Source organism: Typopeltis vanoorti, chromosome 6 (genome assembly GCF_054136105.1).
Source record: "Typopeltis vanoorti isolate ZY-2024b chromosome 6, IOZ_Tvanoo_1.0, whole genome shotgun sequence".
Classification (NCBI taxonomy): Eukaryota; Metazoa; Arthropoda; class Arachnida; order Uropygi; family Thelyphonidae; genus Typopeltis; species Typopeltis vanoorti.
The window spans coordinates 71,147,132-71,172,207 of NC_143554.1; the positions used below are offsets into that span (position 1 = coordinate 71,147,132).

General features: G+C 34.4%; 1 protein-coding gene across 1 annotated transcript in view; it reads left to right on the forward strand.

The window, feature by feature from the left end:
- LOC150105529 (D-3-phosphoglycerate dehydrogenase) overlaps positions 1–19,885 on the forward strand; it is a 123,710-nt gene extending 103,825 nt beyond the window's left edge. The window contains exons 10-11 of the mRNA XM_090394243.1: positions 5,344–5,581; positions 19,514–19,885. Of these exons, the coding sequence (XP_090250369.1) occupies positions 5,344–5,581; positions 19,514–19,668 (393 nt within the window). The 3' untranslated portion in view covers positions 19,669–19,885. The remainder of the gene's footprint in view (positions 1–5,343; positions 5,582–19,513) is intronic.
- The last annotated feature ends 5,191 nt before the right edge of the window (positions 19,886–25,076 follow it).

A 25,076-nucleotide genomic window follows, 5' to 3' on the forward strand; every position in this document is an offset into this window, starting at 1 on the left:
CAACTGAATAAATTTAAATGGAATAAGAGAGAAATTAGTCAAAACACTAAATTAGCTGTATAGAAGACGTGTTCAAACCTGTTTTATAACTTATGTATCTGAGAGCTGGGTTAGAAGTAAATCACTTGACCAAAGACTAGAGACTGCAGATATGAGAGTTCTGAAAAAGATTAGGGGGCCTGAACAGATGGCATCAATGGCAATATCATTTAAAAAAAGCAGACATTAGGAAAGAACTTGACATTGTTGGCATCCAGGAATGTGTTAAATGAAATGCTAAATGAAACTAGCAGTGGTAACAGCACAGTGATTAAAAAAAAAAAAAAAAAAAAAAAAAAAAAAAAAAAAAAAAAAACATTGATCAGGCATGCAATCAGGAACATGTATTCATTTGATGGCTTTTTCTACATGAAGAAAAAGCCGTCAAAAGCCTGAAATGTGGAAAAGCAGCAGAAAGACAGAGATTACCTCTGTCTTCTTGCTTACAATACCTTTATACAGTTTCTAACCAGCTTATATTTCAATGATATTTCCTTCTCAGATGGTATAGTGACTTATACAGAATGGGAGAGGGCAAAACAAGTGTTCTCTGCCAGGTTGGCAGGAAAAAGACCCAGAGGAAGACCAAGATATAGGTGGATTGATATGGTAAAAAGTGCCTTAGAAGATAGAAATATAAGATCTGACAATGTTGAAGCCTTGACAGGTAACAGATTGATTTGGAGGAAAATTGTAGATAGAAGTCAGTAATGATGTAAATTTTTCATGTAGCACTACATATCCTGTATATACCCATTGAGGGTAAATGTCAGGAATTTGATGATGACATATTATTACCATAAATGCTGTTAAGCAAGATTAAGAGAACAGTAAATAAGCAAATTAATGTGCTACTAGAATTGAAAACATTTGAAAGTGTATGAAACATGAAATTAGGTGATTGATGGATACAAAAGACCAGAGTGAAAGATAGTATGGAGAAAGAAATAATAAATTATTCAAGAGTGTCATTATATGGGAATTTTCATTATTTAAAGTGTGCACAAGGGGGTGCTTAAGGGTCAAAGCTGTATAACTGAGAGGAGACCTCCACATAGCCTTTAAAGGAATGCGAAGAACCGACCAGGGCTTCTGACCTAATGTCCAATCCTCACCTTCTCGTGGCGCACCCTGTTGGGTTTCTACTTGGATACTGAACGAACAAGGATGGGCTGGCAATTTGGGATTTAGCCGACCAAATTGTATTCTTATTGGTTAAACCAAAATTAAAAATGATGGTACGACATGACAAAATTTCATGCCGGCTGGGTCGTCGCCCGGTTAAACAAGGCCCCCGTTGTTTTTGCCAGGGAACCAGGGCAAACAGCGAAAAGTCAGCTACTGGAACACATCTGAAAACAAACCCCAACTCAACATCACCAGAGTTAAAGATCGGTACTATCAACGTAAGAAGCCTGAATGGCAAAGAAATGGAGCTAGCTGAGGAATTAGATAAGTACCAGATCGACATAATCGGGGTGACTACAAAAAAGACCAAAACTGGTGAGATCTTTCTGAGCAATAAATACAAAATGTTATATTCAGGCAATGACAATCAAGGAAAAGAAGGAGCAGCCATAGTATTCAACACAAAATACGAGGCTAATCTTCTTGAATGGCAGTCAGTCTCAAGTAGAGTAATGTGGGCAAATATGAGAATGGGGAACTGGACAATGAGACTTATTTGTGCCTATGGTCCCACAGAAGGTTCTACTAAGGTAGAAGTGGAGGAATTTTTTGAGGCTTTAGAAAAAGCCACTGACACAATTAAAAATGAAAAGTTGGTCCTTGGGGATCTAAATAGCAGAGTAGGAAATGATTGTGAGACATACAAAATATTTTGGAAAATTTGGAGAAAAGAGCAAAGCTAATAATAATGGCAAATATCTGTTGGATTTCTGCTCAGCACATGGACTGGTTATTACTAACACCATGTTCCAACATAAAAATGTGCACAAATTTACATGGAGAGAAGAAGCTAGGAATAAGAAAAATCTCATTGACTATGTTATTGTTGATAGTGATATTTTCTCCCTGGTGCAGGACACCAGAGTGTACTGAGGATTTGAAATTGGAAGTGATCACTAACTAGTCTTGAGCAAGATAAAATTGAATTTCATATTGAAAAGAATAACATGTAAGAAAGTTTTAAAGCGAATAAAAGTTGAGCAGCTCTCAGATGTGAACTGTAGACTAAAATACACAAAGATTATTGAAGAAAAAATGAAAGAGTTTGAGAACAGGAATCAAACCTTGGAGATTCAATGGCAAACTCTGAAGAAAACATTGATTGATTCTGCCAGAGAGGCATGTGGTGAGGTTGTCTGTAAGGATAAAAAAATCAGAACTCCCTGGTGGACACAGGAAGTTAAAGAGGCAGTGAAGGAAAAGAAGAAAGCATATCAAAAGTTCCTGGCAAATAAGTCAGCTTGTGCTCTTAGAGAATACAGAGACAAATGCAAGAATGCTAAATACTGTGTAAAACTAGCTAAACAAAAGTCATGGGAGGACTTTGGCAAGAATATAGAAAATAAATATCAAGAAGGTGGCAAAATATTCTGGAGGTTGTTGAAGAAGCTAAGGAATGGAGGAAAGTGTGCTGTAAAAGGAGTTAGAGATGATAAAGGTGACATGAAAATGGGAGAAAAAGATATCCTTGAAGTATGGAGTAATTACTTTGAAAAACTTCTAAATGTAACAAGCAGTGATGACAGCACAGTGATAAAAAAAACACTGACCAGGCATGCAGTCAGGAATACATATCCATACTTGAAGTAGAAAAAGCCATCAAAGGCTTGAAATGTGGGAAGGCAGCAGGAGTAGATGATATTCGACCAGAAATGCTGAAGTATGGTGGTATAAGAGTCTTACAGTGGCTCCACTGCATAGGTCAGAAGGCCTGGACAGAGGGACGAATTCCCGATGATTGGAGTAGAGCTCTCATAGTACCCATATATAAAAAGGGAAATAAAACTGCATGTGAGAATTACAGAGGTATTTCCCTACTGAGTGTTCCTGGCAAGATCTATGCAAGTATACTTGAGAAACGGTTGAGAAGAATTGTGGAAGAAAAGCTTGGTGAAGAACAAGCTGGATTCAGGCCAAATAGAGGCTGTCAGGATCAGATCTTCACTTTACAACAAATAGTCGAGAAAGCATGGGAGTATAACAAAGATCTGTATTTAAGTTTTGTCGATTTGGAAAAGGCATATGACAAGGTTCCAAGAGAGAAGCTATTCAATACGCTGCAGTTATATGGTGTCAATGGGGCATTATATCAAGCAATACTTATTCTTTATTTGAGTTGTAAGTCAGCAGTTAGAATTGAAGGAAGTACAGGAAGATGGTTTAATGTTAAATCTGGTGTGAGACAAGGATGTACATTATCCACTCTGTTATTCATTATCTATATGGATCACATTATGAAGGAAAGTGGTATTAAACATGATATCAAAATTGGAGATGTTAATGTCAGCTCTTTACTTTATGTGGATGATGGTATACTTCTAAATAAATCCGCTACAAGTCTGCAAGATTCTCTGACTAAATTGAATAGCTGTTGTAATAGTTATGGTATGAAGGTCAGCAATAAAAAGACAAAGACAATGAAAATAGGCAGAATCATTGAAAATGTCAACTGTGTTGTGAATGGAGAACCTGTGGAACAAGTAAAACATTTCAGCTATTTAGGCACGATTTTTACCGAAGATTTTAAATTAAATATAGAAATAGACAACAGAATCAGCAAAGCTGGTATGGTGGGAAGTCAATTGAATAAATTCATATGGAATAAGAGAGAAATTAGTCGGAACACTAAATTAGCTGTATACAAGAAAGTGTTCAAACCAGTTTTAACTTATGGATCTGAGAGCTGGATCAGAAGTAAAACACTTGACCAAAGACTAGAGACCACAGATATGAGAGTCCTGAGAAAGATTAGAGGCATGAACAGATAGCATCAATGGCAATATCATATTAAAAACGAGGATATTAGGAAAGAACTTGACATGTCAGCATCCAGGAATGCGTTAGCAGAGCTAATCTCAGGTGGTATGGTCACTTAAACAGAATGGGTGAGGAAAGATTAGCAAAACAAGTGTTCTCTGCCAGGTTGGCAGTAAAACGACCCAGAGGAAGACCAAGATATAGGTGGATTGATACAGTACAAAGTGCCTTAGACGATAGAAATATAAGATCTGATAATGTTGGAGTCTTGACAAGTAACAGACTGATTTGGAGGAAAATTGTAGATAGGAAATTAATAATGATGTAAATTTTTCATGTAGTACTATCATATCCTGTACACCCCTTGAGGGTACATAGCAGGAATTTGATGATGATGAAGTGTGCACAAATTTATAAATAATTAGAATGGGTTAAATTTAATTTTTAAATTAAATATTCTACATGTTTCACTATTATAAGATTTACAAGGACATAAAAGATCTAAAACGCTTCAGACAGCCATTATTTTACAGATTGAAAGATTGCAGTCAGTCAGTCAAGCGTACTATCAGGCACATCATGCACAGTCTATATATTGTTGTGTAAAACTTTTAGATGATTTCTAACATATAGTAAGTCTTTAATGTTTCATAAACAAATTGACGACTTCCCAATGTCGTGAAGTATAATTCCTTGGTTTTGGAGCCACACTAAGGCAACTCGTGAATGCCAAGGAATGTATACCCACAAGCTCTCTGGCCAAGTCATGAAAGTTTCATGAGTTGGCCAGAGAGTTTCATAGTTTCTACATTCGCCTTTGAAATAATGCTGGATCTAATATCCACTTCGCTTGTGTAATTTTGCATCACCGAACTGAAGGCCTTTTGGCACTTTATTTTAGTAATAACTTATATTAGGATCTTGTTTTTATATAAATGCAATTGAGTGGTACTGAGCTGTATCATTAAGTGGGTGGTTATCTGACTAGCAGAAATATGGCCTCGTCATTTTACTTTCTTACCATCAGTAGAATCAGATGGAGAATTTGACTGAATACATGAGATAATTTTTACCAGAACCGAGTACCTTAATTTGCAAGAATGAAAAATTATTGAAAACGAATGTGGAAAATAACATACATATTAAAAAATTAACGATGAACAGAAGATGATCTTAGCAGTATTGGTTTTAAAAAATTTGGAGTAATCAAATTTTTCATCCTTGAAATCTGAGTAGAAATCTACCGTTTTCACTTAAACCTATCTTGAATATTTAATAATTTAAAGTACTTAAATCATGATTTACAATCTTAACAATAAGAAACTACATCTCTTACAGAAACTTTTTCTTCTCTTTTAGATAACAAAAGGACATGATGCTGATGTTCCCAAATCATTGAGTGATAATGTTCAATCTGCTGTTTCCCTTGAAGTTACAGGTGATGGAATTAGCCATTCATTAATAGGAACTGTTCAAGGAAATATAGTTCTGTTAAATGTCATTGATGGAGCAACGTTTTCTCCTCCTCTGGCAATCGGTAAACATTTTATACTCTGTCATGGAAATCATACCTCACAAACAGTGGTTGAAACAATAGGTAAGTAGTAGAATGTATTTATATTGTTTAAACACTAATTTTGCTGAACAAATTTTTCTTTTGGTAAATGTAATTTTAAAAACGAAATTATTATCAATCATACAAGTTGCTTCTGAAAAAAAAAAAAAACTCATGAGTTGACCAGAGAGCTTCTACAATTTTAATTGTAGAAGTTTAATTGTATATATTTTCCAAAGTGTGACATTCATCTGATTTTATTTGGTGTCTATTAATTCTGCAGGCTTGAAAGAATGTATTGTTCAAATATTTCCATGAAATAAGTACTGAGCATCCTTTCCACAACCTTGATGGAACCTTGAGAATCCCCCCCCCCCCCAACTTTTTTGTGTCCATCCAGGCTCTTACCTTCCTTCCCTGCATTGTGGACTTTTGTGATATGGTAGTTATGCTTCTCTGGCATGTTTGCAGTGAAAAGATTTTCCTAGATTGCCAGTATTTATTCAAATTGCACTTGAATGCAGTTTGAAATTCAGAATTTGAATTGCAAATTCTTAAAATCTTTACCAGGGTTGTTTGAGAAGATGGAAAATTGTTTTCATCTTCTAATGCTGCAATCTCTTGTATTTGGAGGATTTTAGATTTCTCTAAAATCTTTTGAGGATTTTTAGAGAAAAAGCTTAGTCTAATCTCATTCAAATCATTTGTCAAGAGTGGGCCATGACAAACTTGTATGAAATAATGGAGAAATTGTTATATCCCCCAAAATATATTACATAATGTGCTCTTAGCATGTAATATTTTGGACTACTTTTTCTTGAAGCTACTGTTGAATGTAGCCTTATTCTGTATCCTGGAACAACATTAAATATGGATATTTATTTCATTTTAGCTGATCAGATCTCAAATTCCATGATTTTTCTTATAGAGGATTTCTAAAAGGAATCACTGCCTTTGCAGACTTAAAAAATAACAACAATAGGAAAAAAAAAAAGCTGGAGTCAGCAAATTATCCAAAGGATATGGTAAAAATGTTTTCACTTGAATTTCATCTTTCCAAGTCTACGTGGAAAGAGGGGCAACATATTTACTATTTAAATATAGTTAAAAATGAAATATCTTTTCAAGATGCCCTATGTGGGCAAATGCATATAATAAAATTTTATATTCCTATATCCAGAAAAGTGTCTGCTGTTGCTAATGCCTTTTATTCCCCAAAAGGAGTGGTAAGACTTTAGAATCCAATCACAGATAGCTGGTGCAAGAATTAATGATTCTTGATTGTAATTAATGATAATGATTGTATCTGGAGAATGTTGGAAGTTTATTTTCCTTGGTTAGACTATAATAAATTTAGTTTAATCCTTTATCCAAGTGTAAATATGACCTCTCCATTGCTTCTGCCTTAGTATCACCACTTCTGGGTCTGGCTCCCACTGACGAGACCTCAATAAAGATGGAAACTGGTCTGGGTAGTGGCCCTTCCCTTAATGCATAGCATTATACATGTCCACAAGGAGATGTGCTTTTGCATTACGGGAGATACTGAGACAAGGAGTGATGAGAGCTTGGTCCACCTTTATTACGAGTTGCCTCAGTCCTGAAGATACTTCAGGTGCAAACTTTGTTTGCTTACACTTGGATAAAGGATTAAACTAAACTTATTATAGTATCTGGAGAAGCGAGTATAACAGGCAACTGCTACCATCTTGTGGCACCTAACACTGTAAATCATTGTCTGAAATAGTGAGAGTTCTACAGTCAATTTTGAGTTGCAAGATTAAAAACCAGAGTTTCCAGGAGGGAAAAAATCTTTTGCTAGAGACAGACTAGCTCAAGAAATTTTGAGTTAGTGTCTGTCTCTAGTGCAGTGTTGTCCAACTGGTGGTCTGCAGAATGAAATTTCACAGCCTTCAAATGAAGAATAAACCACACTTCATTTCTGTCAGAACAAAACCACTAGTGTATGATTATAGGCCTATAATCTTACGTTTTAAGAAATGTAATTAATATTTACTTCATTGCAAAATAATTGCACACTTCAGCTATATATATCCCTTTTATTCACTGCAACTTTGTACAACTTCGTAGAAGTGGCGATTCCTATAATACATCAGTAGGAAGATATGATACCAATGTAATAAATAAATAAAAATAAAATATCTGTATGATTGTCTTTACCCCTTCCCTCTCCTCTCATTTGTATAGAAAAGATGAGAATAAACTGCTTGGCGAGCCTAAGCACGATCATGTTTCAAATGTGCATTTCAGCACAATATGCTCTATGCTGCAATTATTTTAAATAAAATTCAAACTTTTATATGAATAAAAGAAAAGTTATAAGATTGTTTTCAGTAATAAATTTATTTAACTTAATTTTGTGTAATGTAAAGCATTTTAATTAATTGGATTATAAATTATAGTAAACAGTAGTGTATGTGTGTATTACTATGGAAAATCTGGTAACGAATCACCACCTGGTGAGTCTATAGACCCTTTTAGTACATTGCATACTTATTTCTATGTGTATTTCTCATGCATGAAAATTGCTTTATGGGTGTTTATTTGGGTAAAATTTTAGATATTCTAAATTTCTTCAAAATACGTAAGAACTTTCAGCTCCCAAAGTAGTGAGAATGTTTACAGCTTTAAAAAATAAATAAAATAGTCAGAGAGAAAATTGTAGCTTTACAGAACAATGGGGAAGTGAATATTTGACAAAGAATATAATCTTAAGAGACATAAAACAGTATTCCAATTATACAGGAAATGCAGGATCACCTATGAAATGAATATGAAAAGTCACTTCACAAAGGAATATGTTTACATCTGTAGCAAAAAACTAAAGATGCATCTGTAATTGCCTCATTTGCTATTTCTAAAAGAATAATTAAGGCAAAAAAAAAACATTCTGATGAAAATATAATTAAAAATTGCTATTGATATGGCTAAAGCCTTTGGCAAAAATGAACTAGCTGAAAAGTTTGAAAGTGTTTCACTTTCATATCAAGCTATAGATCACAGTGTGGCAGAGCAGGATAAACATGTTAGTCACAAACTGGAAAAGTGATTTAGGACTGCTTTTATTTTTCTGTGTCATTAGACGAATATACTGATGTCTGATACCAACCAAATTTTTATTAGAACAGTTTCATTACATGGAACATGTAGTAAAGAATACATAACCAACTTCAATTCGCTATAATAGAATATGGCAATTTCAATAAATGCATCACCATTGTAACTTGACCAGTGGCAGCTGGTGACAATAGAAACAGGTGGGGCCAGGGGCCAAAAACAGCTTAATTTTTTTATATTTATATAATGGGTTTTATTATTGATTTATAGTTATTATTTCTATTACAATAATGTTTAGTCAGAATCCACTTATGTATTGAGCTATTAATTTTTTTAAATTGTAAGCCATAACATATATGGGCTCAACGTATTAATAACACGAAAACTCAAAAGATTTGCAGTTGCGGGAATAGATCAGTAAACTGGAAATCCACAGAAGCTGATTTGACTCCAGCTGGCCGCCCTGCAAAATATTTTTGAGTTTTCATTTTTCAAGTGTTAAAAAAAAAGTTATTATTTCTATTATTTATTTTATAAATCAATGTCGAAATTTTAATTCTAAAAAGTTAAAATTGCTTAATTAAGATTGACTAATAGAATCCGTAAATATAAACACATAAAAGTCAAAGAAAAATAATAAATTTTATTTTTTACAAAGTAAACATAATATGTAGTACTTAGTAGAAACAATAAAACAGATCAACAACGAGAATAAATAATAAGACAATGAAAGAATAGTGCGCTATTTACGTACAAACGCAGTGATTGAGCCAGACTAAACGGGCCCCAAAATAAGTGTTCTGCCCAGTAAACAAACACGCTTGCTAATGCACATGCTTCGCAATCAAAGAATCTAGTACTATGTACGTACGTGTCAACACAGTGACTGGGCCAGACTAAACTGGCCCCAAGATAAGCACTGCGCCCGGTAAACAAATACGATTGCTAGTGCACATGCCTCGTACATGCCCTGTGTTCTACACATATAAAATAGAGCCAGCCGTGGCTGGCCCCAGAGACTGTACTAAGTTGCATTATACAATATTGCCACAAAATACTACAGTAATTTTTTTATTAAGCAATAAAACGTGTTGGAAATAGATAAAAAATAATAATAATAATTACAAGAAACATATTTTTTAAAACTACAATTATTGGGCTAGTTATACAAATATAGGTGGGGCCCAGCCCCTATAGACCAGCTGCCCCTGAACTTGACATAAATGTGTGAGTGGGGAAAATATTGGACTTGCTGGTTTGCTTAAAAGTGATGGAAGTAAAATCTCAAATGTTAACAATAACATTGTACACCAAGCATTATGTGGGTCTTTGCTTAGACTGTCTAATGCAATGGGACAAGGTAGTGGAAAATAGTGAATTTAATTAGGGGTGGAAAACCATGCATAGAAAATCGAAAACATTTTTGAATTTGACACTCAATATGATGACTTGCTTTTGCACAAACGAATCCATTGTTTGAGTGCTGGAATATATATTATATTGAGATTTTTCAGTCTTTGGAAAGAACTTTATCCCTTGCAATACTGATCTTCCTAAAAGTCTCAGTGATGTCACTTTCCTTAGGTCACTAGCTTTCTTAACTGATGTCTGTCGGCATTTGAATGCATTAAATATTCTTCTTCAAGGGAATAACCTGTAATCTTTACAGTCATGTAGATGGTTTTTGTAACAAGCTGCCATTATTAAAATCAAATCTAGAAACAAACAGTTTAACTCACTTTAAATCCTGCAAGGAAGTTTTTGATGAAATGACAATACTAAGAGAAACTATAGATTTTAAAGTATTTTTTCATCAGCTCACCACTCTTAAGAATTTTTATGACAGGTGTAAACAATTGGAATTCACACCCACCAGCATATGTTTTCATCAATTCATTGACACTGAAAGCACAAATCCCCATATATCATATCATATGGAATCATGTGAACTTCATGCAGATGATTTTATTAGAGTTCAATCAGAGACTGGAACAGAATGTTCCACTGAGAAATACTCAAACATAAGGGTTGGGAGATTAAAAATTATTTCATTTGGAAGTACTTGTGCAGGGTGTCCCAAAATTCACGCAAGATTTAAATTTAGCGCCATTTGTGCGGTAAAATGTTGCCAACGAGAAAAAAAAGACAGTGTGACAGCTGACAGTTCAGGGTTATTAAAAATGACCACACACAGCGAAGAGAGTTCGTTGAATGAATTATGGAACAACAAGTGGATGCTTATTTTTCGAACAAAATCATCTTCAGCGATGAGGCTCATTTTCATCTTGATGGCTTCGTTAATCGACAAAATTGTCGCATTTGGGGTTCAGAAAATCCACAAGTGATTGTTGAGAAACAAATGCATCCACAACGTGTCACTGTTTGGTGCGGATTTTGGACTGGAGGCATCATCGGTCCATTCTTCTTCGAAAATGCGGCTGGTAAGGCAATAACAGTTAATGGTGCTCGCTATCGCGACATTGATAATCCAGTTTTTTGTGCCTAAATTGCAAGATATGGATGTGGACGACATGTGGTTTCAACAAGACGGTGCCACATGCCATACAGCCCGAGAAACAATTCAATTACTGCATGAGTCATTTCCTGGTCGTGTAATTTCCCATTTTGGTGATCAGAATTGGCCGCCCAGATCATGTGACTTAACGCCGTTGAACTTTTTTCTTTGGAGTTTTTTGAAGTCTAAGGTTTATGCCAACAAGCCCACAACCACCCACGCCTTGAAGGAGGAAATTGAGTGCTGTATCAACGAAATTCAGCCACATTTATGAAAAACGGTCATGGAAAATTTCATCAAAAGAGTGCATATGTGCCAGCAAAGCCGTGGAGGCCATTTACCCGATATGCTATTCCATGCATAACCCTATACTGTATACTTTATGAATCAATAAGAAGTTACAATTTTTAATTAACTTCTTGCGTGAATTTTGGGACACCCTGTATATGTAAGAGGGCATTTACTGACATGAAATACAGTCAAAACACAGGAATGGTATGAATGATTCTACTCTTGAACAGTTGCGTTGACTTTCAACAACAACAATCAAAGGGGTTAGGCAACAACTTGTAGTGAAGTTTAATCATCCACAATGCTCTCATTAAATGTTTTTTTTTTTTCCTTTAAATTTTCAGTTGAAAATTTGAAAAAAAATTTCAAATTTTGCTCAAATATTAACAGCTTAAAGGTTTAATCAGTGGTAAAAAAAAAACACTCAACAGGCATACAGTCAGGAATACATATCCGTACTTGAAGTAGAAAAAGCCATCAAAAGCTTGAAATGTGGAAAGGCAGTAGGCGTAGATGATATTCGACCAGAAATGCTGAAGTATGGTGGTATAAAAGTCTTACAGTGGCTGCACTGCATAGTTCAGAAGGCCTGGACAGAGGGACGAATTTCTGATGATTGGAGTAGAGCTCTCATAGTACCCATATATAAAAAGGGAAATAAAACTGAATGTGAGAATTAGAGGTATTTCCCTACTTAGTGTTCTGGACAAGATTTATGCCAGTATACTTGAGAAACAGTTGAGAAGAATTGTGAAAGAAAAGCTTGGTGAAGAACAAGCTGGATTCAGGCCAGATAGAGGCTGTCAGAATCAGATCTTCACTTTACGACAAATAGTCGAGAAAGCATGGGAATATAACAAAGATCTGTATTTAAGTTTTGTCGATCTGGAAAAGGCATATGACAAGGTGCCAAGAGAGAAGCTATTCAATACACTACAGTTATATGGTGTCAATGGGGCATTATATCAAGCAATACTTAGTCTTTATTTGAGTTGCAAGTCAGCAGTTAGAAATGAAGGAAGTACAGGAAGATGGTTTAATGTTAAATCTGGTGTGAGACAAGGATGTACATTATCCTCTCTGTTATTCATTATCTATATGGATCACATTATGAAGGAAAGTGGTATTAAACATGATATCAGAATTGGAGATATTAATGTCAGCTCTTTGCTTTATGCTGACGATGTTATACTTATCAAGAAATCCACTACAAGTTTGCAAGATTCCCTGAATAAATTGAATAACTGTTGTAATAGATACGGTATGAAGGTCAGCAATAAAAAGACAAAGACAATGAAAATAGATAGAATCGTTGAAAATGTCAACTGTGGTTTGAATGGGGAACCTGTGGAACATGTAAAACATTTCAGCTACTTAGGCACCATTTTTAGTGAAAATGGTAAATTAAATATGGAAATAGATAACAGAATCAACAAAGCTGGTATTGTAGGAAGTCAATTGAATAAATTCATATGGAATAAGAGAGAAATTAGTCAGAACACTAAATTAGCTGTATATAAGACAGTGTTCAAACCAGTTTTAACTTATGGATCTGAGAGCTGGGTCAGAAGTAAAACACTTGACCAAAGACTAGGTACTGCAGATATGAGAGGCCTGAGAAAGATTAGAGGCGTGAACAGATGGCATCAATGGTGGCAATATCATATTAAAACCAAGTATATTTGGAAAGAACTTGATATTGTCAGCATCCAGGAATGCATTAGCAGAGCTAATTTCAAGTGATATGGGCACTTGAACAGAATGGACGAAGAAAGATTAACAAAGCAAGTGTTCTCTGCCAGGTTGGCAGGAAAACGACCCAGAGGAAGACTAAGATATAGGTGGATTGATATGGTACAAAGTGCCTTAGACAATAGAAATATAAGATCTGATAATGATGTTGGAGTCTTGACAAGTAACAGACTGATTTGGAGAAAAATTATAGATAGGAAGTTAGTAATGAGGTAAATTTTTCATGTAGTACTATCATTGATGATGATGATGAGGTGTAATCAGTTAAGCAGGACATGTTGATATTTACATCATATTGTGTATATATATGTGTATGTATATATATATATATATATATATATATATATAAGAAAAACTGAGGTCTACCATTTAACTCTTAAAAACCTTGACATGGCTCTATAGATGTTGAACAGCACGCTTGTAGCGGTTGACTAGAATTGAACTTGGAATGTTTTTCACCAGGTAACTTAGTACTATGGATGAAGATACCCTTTCCAAAGGTTACAAGTAAGTTTTTTTTCTCAAAATGGATCCTTTTGTGTGTGTGTGTGTGTGTGTCCCACCCATAAAAAGATTGTACATCATGTTTTAGAGCTAATTTAGTTTCTGATGTTCTAGAGTACAAACATGGTACTTCTTCAAGTCAACTTTAAACCTCTATTATGCAGATTGGTGGTGTTAAGTGAATAATAAAATTCATTTCCCACCTTCCTACGTTTTATAAACATTCATGCCACAGTGAGATGGTTTCTATTGATTTCTGTGTCCAATTCTAAAAATCATGGACAATCCTCAGTTCCACAGGCGATGTGCTGCATCATATTTTGGTTTCAGTGAGTATTTCCAGCATGAATGTGCATGTAGTAAAGAAGAAAGCCCAGAACATGACAGATGAATGGCATGGAACTCAGTTGACAGGAAGAAGTGTGGAATGCTGGATATATTGAAGAGAAAAAGAGTGCAAGTTGTATATGTTCATAACACTAAGTGAAAGGGGGAAAGCAAGCACGTGAAAAAGAAGAATATAAGTAAGAGTAAATCAAGAAATTTATTTATTTATTCATATGGAGATTCCTCTCTTTCTCCCCTGTCCCTATTGGGGCGATTTGAACCCCTTAATGGGGGGTGGGATTAAGTATTTATGGCATCCGTGTGTGTTCACGGGGCTAGTTTGCCTTCCCACCTTCCTACGTTTTATAAACATTCATGCCACAGTGAGATGGTTTCTATTGATTTCTGTGTCGAATTCTAAAAATCATGGACAATCCTCAGTTCCACAGGCGATGTGCTGCATCATATTTTGGTTTCAGTGAGTATTTCCAGTATGAATGTGCATGTAGTAAAGAAGAAAGCCCAGAACATGACAGATGAATGGCATGGAACTCAGTTGACAGGAAGAAGTGTGGAATGGTGGATATATTGAAGAGAAAAAAAGTGCAAGTTGTATATGTTCATAACACTAAGTGAAAGGGGGAAAGCAAGCACGTGAAAAAGAAGAATATAAGTAAGAGTAAATCAAGAAATTTATTTATTTATTCATGTGGAGATTCCTCCCTTTCTCCCCTGTCCCTATTGGGGCGATTTGAACCCCTTAATGGGGGGTGGGATTAAGTATTTATGGCATCCGTGTGTGTTCACGGGACTAGTTTGCCTACTTGCGGGATGAAAAACCGCAGATAAACTGGGGGGAAAACCCTGCTGCCCAAGCCCAGCTAACTTGGCTATGGCTGAGGAAGATCCTTAAGCTCCTCACGTCAGTGACGGGAATCAAACCCAGGACACTCCTTCCCCAGCCATATGGTTGTGAAGCACAAAGCCACTAGGCTAACTGCGCAGACAATCAAGAAACGATGTCATTATAGTGGTGAAGAGAGTAGCAGAGGTAAAAATGTACAGCAACAAACAGTTAATAATGAATGCAATGTGGATGTTTCACAGACATGTTTAGATGACGGTAACAAGATGGCATTTCGAAGCTCGGTGAATGAGTTATTGCAAAGAATATTCAACAGAAAAAAACAAAAACATTATTATACGAGGAGCCTTTAATAGGCACATAGAGAAAGCTAGAGTGGGAACTGAAGGGAGAATTTGGAGAAATGAATAATGTGAGAATTATGATACTGGGAAGTGTAGTAGCATATGACAATAATGGTCATATTTTTTTTTTTTTCCAAGAAAAAATTGAGCATCTCATGATTTATAAGCGTGGAGCAAGTACATCACAGACAGACATGCATACAGAGTGAGTGCTAATAATAGGTCTCATGTAACAAATTTTCCATAGAATGGGAGAAATGTGGGGAAGAACAGGAAGCATTATAAGGATGGCATGAGCAGGAGAGTGAGAAGCAGGTTAATTTTGTATGGAGAGTGGTGGGCAATTGGAATGTATTTGCCTGAGAGTGTAGTGACCACAAAGAATGTGAGTGCATTTAAGGAATGGTATGCTGAGCTGTGTGTGTGACAGAGACTTCTCCCAGTGATGATAATGAGTTATACTATAAACTTATTTCTACTACAAAACTTAGGATGAACAAGAATGTTGCTATACGGTTAAAAAAATATATATATATATACACTCGGGTCTCTTTTTATGCGGTAGATACGTTCCACAGAAAACCGCATATAAAAAATCGCACAAACAAGGCCTAACTTATATTGAAAAATCAGGGATATGTTCCATCATTTTCTAAAACTGCATAAAACCAAAGCAATGAATTAAAATAAAACCTAAAATCGTATAAAAAAACTTAGGCATTCTTATTTTCCTGAATTTTATGAAAATTCAGGAAAATAAGAATGCCTAAGTTTGTTTTAAAGCTTTATTCATTTAATTTTATTGAAAAGTAACATATTATCATCGCTATTGGACAATATTCGGCAACGTTTGCAAACTGGTGAAAAATCACTTTCATCACCAGAAGAGATAGTCAGCGCATCAGATCTGTATGGTAAAGGCAATGCTTCTTCACAAACAGAATTAGCTTCACCCTCGTTCTGTGCTGATTTTTTTTCTTCTGACAATGTAATCAGTGATTAAACTTTGCAATGATGATTTCACTAATTTTTTATACAGCTCGCGATATCCAGACATACGGTTCTTCAGCTCACGTTGAAATTTCAAGCCTCGTTCAGAATTTGTGTCATTAACAAGAAAACGATTTTCCAATTTATTGCACAGTTCAAGACCTTCTCGAATTATATTTGCAGTGAGGGGGACAGGTTTTTCTTCCACTTCAGTATTGTTTTCTGGATCTTCAACAATATCTAAAGTTAATCGATATCCAATAATATCTAAATTATACATGTTTTTGGCCGTAAAGTGTTACAAAATATAAGACTTATTGTTAAACTGACCATAGATTTTTAATTCGTACATATGTATGTTCGTACAATATTGCCTACCGGTTTCACTAGTAACTGACTAGCTTTTTCAAGGCTTGCACAGTACAAAAAAATGATAAATGCAAAAAAGGTTTAAGAATACAAAAAAACCTTAGTACCTGTTAGGTAGCTAAGGTAACACGTTCGCATGACATTTCTACTCAGTATAATATTCCATGCATGTGCGGTCTTTCCTACATTGGACTTTCGACGACATTCGAGAAGCCTGGTAATAAGACAAAGAACATGTTGGCGATGTAAATCACAACAGAACGATCACCTCCGGGTTAGCACATCACTTTTCAACTTCGAACCACACTACAGACTGGAATAACAGCTCTATGCCCTACATAGACGAAGATTACAGACATTGATTATTTAAAGCAGCAGCAGTAGTGCTACATACAGGCAGCAACCTAAACAGAAATCAAGGGGCCATACTGAATGATACTTGGAAAAATCTAATTACTTCCCTCAGTTCAACAGAACTACAGACGCAAATAATCATATTATGCATTTGCATGTAAAGCATGTTCTTGATACTGAGTAGAAATGTCACATTACCTTAGCTACCTAACAGATACTAACGTTTTTCTTTCTTAAACCTTTTTTGCATTTATCATTTTTTTGTACTATGCAAGCCTTGAAAAAGCTAGTCAGTTACTAGCAAAACCAGTAGGCAATATTGTACGAACATACGTACGAATTAAAAATCTATGGTCAGTTTAACAATAAGTCTTATATTTTATCCAATAATATCATCGTCACTTAAGACATTGTCCACAAGATGTTTGTATGGTTGCACTGTTTGCAATACATCCAGGCCAAGCTGCTTTCTAGCAAGCATTTAAAATTTGTGGTCTTATTTCAGTGATAGCAGATGCAACATGATTTAAGCAGTCCAAAATAGGAAATTTTTTCCAAATGTCAGTTACTGTTAATGATTCATTTTCTAGTTTATCCAATATAAATTGAAAACTGTGCTTAACGTAATATTTTTTTAAAAGTAGCAATTATGCCTTGATCTAATGGCTGAATAATGCTTGTTGTATTGGGTGGCAAAAACTCTACCTGCACATTGTATGTTCTAAATGTGGATGACTTGGTGCATTGTCAACAATTAATAAAACTTTAAAATCGAGAGCTTTTTGCTTCACGTATGTTTCCACTTCTGGTCCAAAGCAATTATTGAACCATTCAGTAAATACAGCAGTTATTACCCAGGCCTTTGTATTAGTCATCCAATGTACCAGCAGCTGTTTTAGATCTTTGCCTTTTAGAGCACGTGGTCTTAGAAATTGATTTACTAGGAGGGGTTCCAACATTTGATCTCCTGATGCATTGCTACAAAGTAACAACGTTACTCGATCTTTGCTTGCTTTAAACCCACTTGCTTTTTTCTCAGACTGCGATGCAAGTTCGACTAGACATTTTCTTCCAAAACAATCCTGTTTCGTCAGCGTTAAACACTTGATCGGGACAATATCCACCATCTTCAATAATTTGGCTAACTTCTCTTAAAAATTTTGGGCTGCTTCTTCATCTGCCACTGCAACCTTCACGTTATGAAGTGCATTCCTTTTTAACCTGGTTTAAACCCAGTTTACCATCCCTTGCTAGCTGAAAATTCTTTATCAGCCTGGGAAGCGGAAGTAGACTACTCCAATTGCTTCATCTGTTCATAAAACCAAAGAGCTTTTTCTTTAATTAAATAACCACTTATAGGAATTCCCCTTTGAGTTAATTCTTCAATCCAAATTATGAGCGCTCGTTCCATGTTTTCTAATAAAGCATCTCTCTTGAGTAAGATGATAATTTGGCACTTAGTTTTGTGCCAGAAATGACAGATTTTCTTATTGCGACTTCAATCTTTTTAAGTGCTCTTATAGTAGATTCGCCTAAATTAAAATGTTCACCAATCACCGTAGATCCCTCTCCTTTTGCTAAGTGATCTAAAATTGCAATTTTCATTTCCAAAGAAATTGCTTTCTTCAATGCTTTTTTTCCTCCACTGGGCCAAATTTAATTAATTATGAATAAAAAATCAGCTAAATTAACAATTCATTATTAATGAATACATCACAAAATAACCAAGGTGTTCCATGAAAATTTCAGGATTTGTGAAGTGTTTCCATCATAGGAAAAGTTTGGGAAACTCTGGATTACCCTATTATCGGAATGGATTCTCCTTCTGGTGACATACGCAGAAGTGTTGAAAGGTCTCGTATCTGTGGGCGTGCACTGCATAACTTCAAATCCACATAAAAAGAGACCCGAGTGTACATAACTCTAAAAGTACCTAGACCATTACATTAGCATTTTTTTTCTTTTCTATTGAAATAACTTTATATTATTGTGCATTATCTTATAAACCTTCAGCAAATAGTTTTATGTTTGTTTCTTGTGTGAGTTAAAAATCTAGCAGCTTTGCTGTTGGAATTGTTTATAAAACTGCTCTGATATTGTAAGCTCCATTTGACATAATATAAGAGTTGTATTGGTACGCATTAGCAATGCTACAGAAAAAAATTTGAATGGCTATATATAGTCCTATCCTTTGTGTTTATAGGGATGTGTCTGTTAGCTCTTTTTTTAATATATATATATATATATATATATATATATATATATTAAACACACAATGTTTTTTTTTTTAATTTTTATATGGCTTGTCATTCAGTGTGCAGTCATCCTTTTATTATATCATGAATCAATCCTTGCAAATAATTATTAGTGATGCATCTTGCTTAGTATAAACTGGTCAGATATGACAGTATGGTATAATTTAACTTTTATAATTGTATGTGGTTTTTTTAACTGCTGATAAACTGTTTAATGTTCTACTTTAAGAGTGATATGAGTAGTATATTACAATAAAGATTGTGATTTATACTTTTATTTAATAAATGCATACACTTATATTAGCTAAAATTTATTAATGTGCATTTCAGGTGCAATAATTAGCTTGGGAACTGTACAGTCAGCTTCATGGTCAACTCCTATCAATAACCAAAGTTGGTGTGTCATTGCTTGCAATACAGAAGTGCCCCACATGCCTGAATCCCTTACATCACTATTGGATTTCTGGGCGCAAGTTACTGTTTGATGTATTCATTGGGAAAGTAATATTGTGTCGGTTTAATTATGCATTTTCAGCTGGACACATCCTCTTATAATCACTGTTGAAATTTAGTACTGATATTAAGACAAGGCCTCGTGAATTTCTTTTATAATCAATCCACACTTTGTTGCACATGTTTTAGGATCCTAATCTGGCTACTTTGACTGTGATATATAAATAAATGCTCTTGTTTAATCATGGATAGATGTTTTTGAAACTTATTTCAATTTCTTGCTTTTACTTTACAATTTTGATAACCAGAACATTTAATCATTTGAAATAATATTTTAAATATATGCCATGGTTAAAAAGCAAAGTTTTTTAACCATTTTTTAACCTTTCTTTATGTCACACATGCCACTTGTTTGTGAGATATCAGTGTTTGACTCCTGTTGACATCCTAAGAAAATAATGGAAACCTTTTTAGCCAAAGTTAGCAGTATTAACTTATTTCAGATTGAGGTGGCTAAGTGTTTTCCCTCTAAAGAACAAACTAGTATAGGCAGTTCACAGGTATGTGTAGTTAGCTAGGCCATTAAGTTCATACACCTCTAGCCATTGAAAGAAACAGTGTGCTTCACAATTAAAAACCATGTCGTTTGGAAGGTTTGCTGTCTAAAAGTTTAATATTTTATGGTTAAGTCAATGAGAAAAAAGTCTATGAGAAAAAGAAATCTTAATAGGATTTGCAATAAAAATGACATTGCTAAAACATTTTTTTTTAAGGTATGGAGCATATGAATTCATATATATATATATATATATATATATATACCGTATATGTCAGTGTATAAGACTACTTAAATACTGCAAAAAAAACCTCGAAATCATGGGTCGTCTTATATGGCGAGTATAAAAAGAGAAGCTTAATTTCTTGGATGAACATTTAGGTAGTTACAATACATCATTATATAATAAAATAGACAGTGTTTATAAACAAATCAGATTAATTTTTTGTTTCATAAATTTATTTAAAATATTACAATAGATGTAAGTCTTAAAAAAACAATAATTATTAACCTCAATTTTCATTTACTTAAATATAAAGAGCTAATAAGCTTCACTTCGGCGATATAAACATTATTTAAATTAAGGGGATATTGAATCCCGCATTGTTTTAAAACCGAATAAGAATTCAATTCGAAATAAGAATAAGATTCCAATCTTTGAGTTTCTTATTCAGTTTTAAAACAATGTGGAATTCAATATCCCCTTAATTTAAATAACTCAATTTTCATGTTAATTTTATTCATCATCTGTTGAAGATAGTTCAGATTCATTATTTAAACGATCGTCATATGGATCCCAGTTCGAATCCGGTGATTGATTTAGTTTTCATCGTCATCAGTGTCCCACAATAGATCTTCTTCTGTGCCATTCATAAGATTAGAGATACCACATTTTTTAAATTATTTTATTACAGTCTCTACTTTTACTTTATTCCATGCTTTGATCACAAAATTGCATGACATATCAAGTGATGCAGTGCAAATAGATCCACCATTTTGTAAATGATTTTTTCACCAGTCAACATCCAATTATTCCACTCTTCTCGCCTGTGATCTTTAAATGGTTTGTTCAAGCAGTGGTTGCAATATAGAAGTTAAACCACCTGGTATGACAGCAATTTTAGCGTTATTTTTTTTCCTAGAAGACTTTTAGTATTCTCAGTTGAATGACTACGAAACATATCCCATACTAATAAACTGCATTTTTTCAATTATACCACCTGGTCGCATGCTCCACACATTATTTATCCATAATTTCACACCATTTTCGTCCATCCATCCTTTTTGTGAAAATGTACAAAAGCACCTGAAGGAAATTTTATCTTAGGTTTAGTTTTACGTTTGAAGATGATCATTGGTTTTAACTTGGTTTCATCAGCCAAACATGACAACACAACTGTGAAATTCACGTAAAAGTGGTAATTCACGAAAATACTAAATCTATGCTATGCAAAAAAAATAACGGATATGCATAGATATAAAATAATGGATATAACAACAATACCTAACGTTGCATTAATACAAGAAAGGGAAATTGGAGGTCGTCTTATACAACCGACATAAGCTTAAAACCTAAAATTTAGGCCTCGTCTTATGCGCTGGCATATATGGTATATATATAATTTTTTTTTTAGATAATACTTTTATATAGAAATTTATGATATCTGTACTTCATATGTATTTCACACAATTCAAATTCACGTTCCACAGATAAATTTCCTGATAATTAACTTGCACTGTGCCTGCATGTTGTGAACAACTTCAAAAGAAATAGTATTATATGTTACATACGTGAATTGTTATAATTCTCAGCATATGTGACTATGTTTAATCATAAGCTTAGATAACCATATATCTGAATAAAGAAATATGTCGAATAGCTTTTATATTCCACCAGTTTCATAAAGTAGCTGACGTGAACAGTAACATATTTTAAAAAAACAGATGTGATGATGTTAAGTGCATTTATATATCAGTTAATAACTGACTGCATGAACAAGAGGATGTACTGTTCATGCAGCAATCTAATGTGAATTAAATTAATGCTATTAACAGTGCATTAATGAAATATTAAAGGCAATTAACCTCTTCACAATCATCAAATTCCTGATCATTTAGCTTCAGGGAGTGATTATGATTAGTACTACATGAAAATGTTTACATCATTACCAAGTTCCTATTGACAATTTTCCCTCCATATTAATCTGTTATCTGTCAGAACTCCATCACCACCAAATGTTATATTGCAGTCTTCTAAGACACTTCTTACTGTATCAGCCTATATCTTGGATTTCCTCTAAGTCTTTTTCCTGCCATCCTGACAAAAGAACTTGTTTCGCTAACCTTTCCTTTCCCATTCTGTTAAGTGATCATATCACCTTAGATTAGCTCTGTTCACTCATTCCAAAAGCTAACAACGTCAAGTTCCTTTTTAATACTTTCCTTTTTTTAATATGGTTCTGCCATTGATGCCTTTACCTCCCCTAATTTTTCTCAGAACTCTTCAAAGATGGGAAACTACAAATATAATCAAGTCTTAGTTCTAACCTAACTCTCAGATCCCTCAAGTAAAAATTGGATTGAACACTCTTGTATATAGCCTGTTTTCTCTTTTGACTAATTTCTCTCATTTCATGTAAATTTATTCAGTTGACTCCCTACCACCATACTAGCATTGCTGATTCTGTTATCTGTTTCCATATTTAGTTTTCTGTCTTTAAAAATTAGGCCTAAATAGCAACTCTATTCTGATACACAATTGACTGCAATTGTACAACTGCAGTTGTGGTCAGTTGCAATTAATGTTATTAATTTACTTAATGCTATTTAGGCAAATCCTGAATGGAGAACCTATTAGGCTCTCCATTCAGGTTGCAGTTGATGTTTTAATAGCCTTCTTATTGCTGAATTTCATACAAAATTTATTACAGCTGCTCAAGTTTAGTTAAGAAATCCTGCAGACTACTACTGGATTTGTTTACGAGTACCCCCATCATAAATTAAAGAGCCAAGTTGAATATCAGGCCTGATGTCACTTCCCTTCATAATGTAGAAGTTTCTCAGTTATACAGATGATGAATAATAGCAGAGATAATGTGCAATCTTGTCTCATGCCTGATTCTAACATCAAACCACCTTCAATTTTAAACGGTGATTTATAACTCAAATACAGGCTATGCATTGCTCAATATAATATACTATTTATATCATATAATAGTGTTTTGGCACCTGTCATATGCCTTTTCCAGATTTACAAAACTCAATCACAGGTCTAATCCTAACTATCTCTATTTGCTGTGAACCAATCTTGTATTTCTCTCAGTGTCCTCTTAACTATGCTTGCATAAATCTTACCTGGAATACCCAGTAAGGAAGTTCCTTAGTAATTCACTCATTCAGTTGTATTTTCCTTTTTATAGATGAGTACTAGAGAACTCTTCCCCAATCATCTGAAATTCAACCTTATAACCAGCTCATCTGAACATGAAGCATAAGCACTAAAACTTTTATACATTCTATATTTGAGCATCTCTGGTCAAATATTGTCTATGCCAGCTACCATTTCAGGTTTTTGATGTCTAAAACATCAAGTTTTCAGTATTCTTTCCCCCTCTAAACGTTTTCAATAGTGCCTGCAGAACATTTTGCCATTTTTCTGATATTTATCTTTTGTATTGTTTACCAACATCTTCCCATGACTTCTGTTTAGCTGCTATTCACAATGCTTTGCTTTCTTACATTTCTCCATATTCTCTCTGAGCATATACTGATTTACTTGCTAGAAACTTTCAATTACTCTCTTCTTTTCCATGCCTGCCTCTTTCACTTCTTGTGTCCACCATACAGTTCTACTTTTTCTGTCCATGAAGACAACCTCACTACATGCTTCCATGGTTGAATTAATGTTTTCTTCAGAGTTTGCCAGCGAGTCTCCAAACATTTTGCTTGAATATTTGTCTATAATTCACCCCTGAAAGCAGTTTAACTTTTTTTTTTTTTTTGTTAAACCTTTCTTAAACACTTTTCTTTTCAATATGATATTCAGTTTTATCCTGCTGAAAACTAATTGTTGATCACTTCCTATTTAAAATCTCCTATACACTCTCATTTCCTGAACCAGTCAAAAGATATTGTCAAGAATAAAAGTCAGCAAGCCCTCATTTCATCTCTGTGAACATCTTTATGCTGGAATTTGGTATAAGTAATGATTAGTCCATGTTCTAAATAGAAAACCAGCAGGCACTCATAACTATTCAGTTTGGTCTATTGCAGAATTACTTCTCAGGTTTCCATATGAAGTGTCAAGCTTAAATTCATGTAACAAGTTGGGTTCCATCAGACTGCATCTAGTATCACCTTGAAGAAGCTTTGTGCTTGTGAATCCTCATCTCTGCAGAGCAGTCATTCTAGATCAAAGAGCACAAGGAGAAATCAAATCTTTGTGCACATGTCATCTTTATTCATAGCAGTCAACTTAAATTTGATAGGCTTTTCATAGAAAACTGTGAAATGTTCAGCGACAAACCAAGCACAAATTGTTATGCATGCTGATTTCCCTGCTGCTTCATTTTTTTTTATTCACGTTACATTTGCAGTGTAGCTGCATGAGAATGTACTTGAGAGCATTGTCCGAGAGAGACAGAGGTGAACAGTGTCCATGAAGCAGTTAAAATATGACATATTCCATTTTTTTATTCACAGGTATAAATCATTCATTTATTTACTTCTACGAGAACAAGGTGCTACCCCCCACACACACACACTTAGCAGTAATAGTCAGTGAATAGTATCAATTATTTTAAATGAAACTGTTATTTTATACCAAATACTCTTAACAAAAAAAAAGTGAGTTTCTTGTGTAACTGTAAGTTAATTTAATAAATA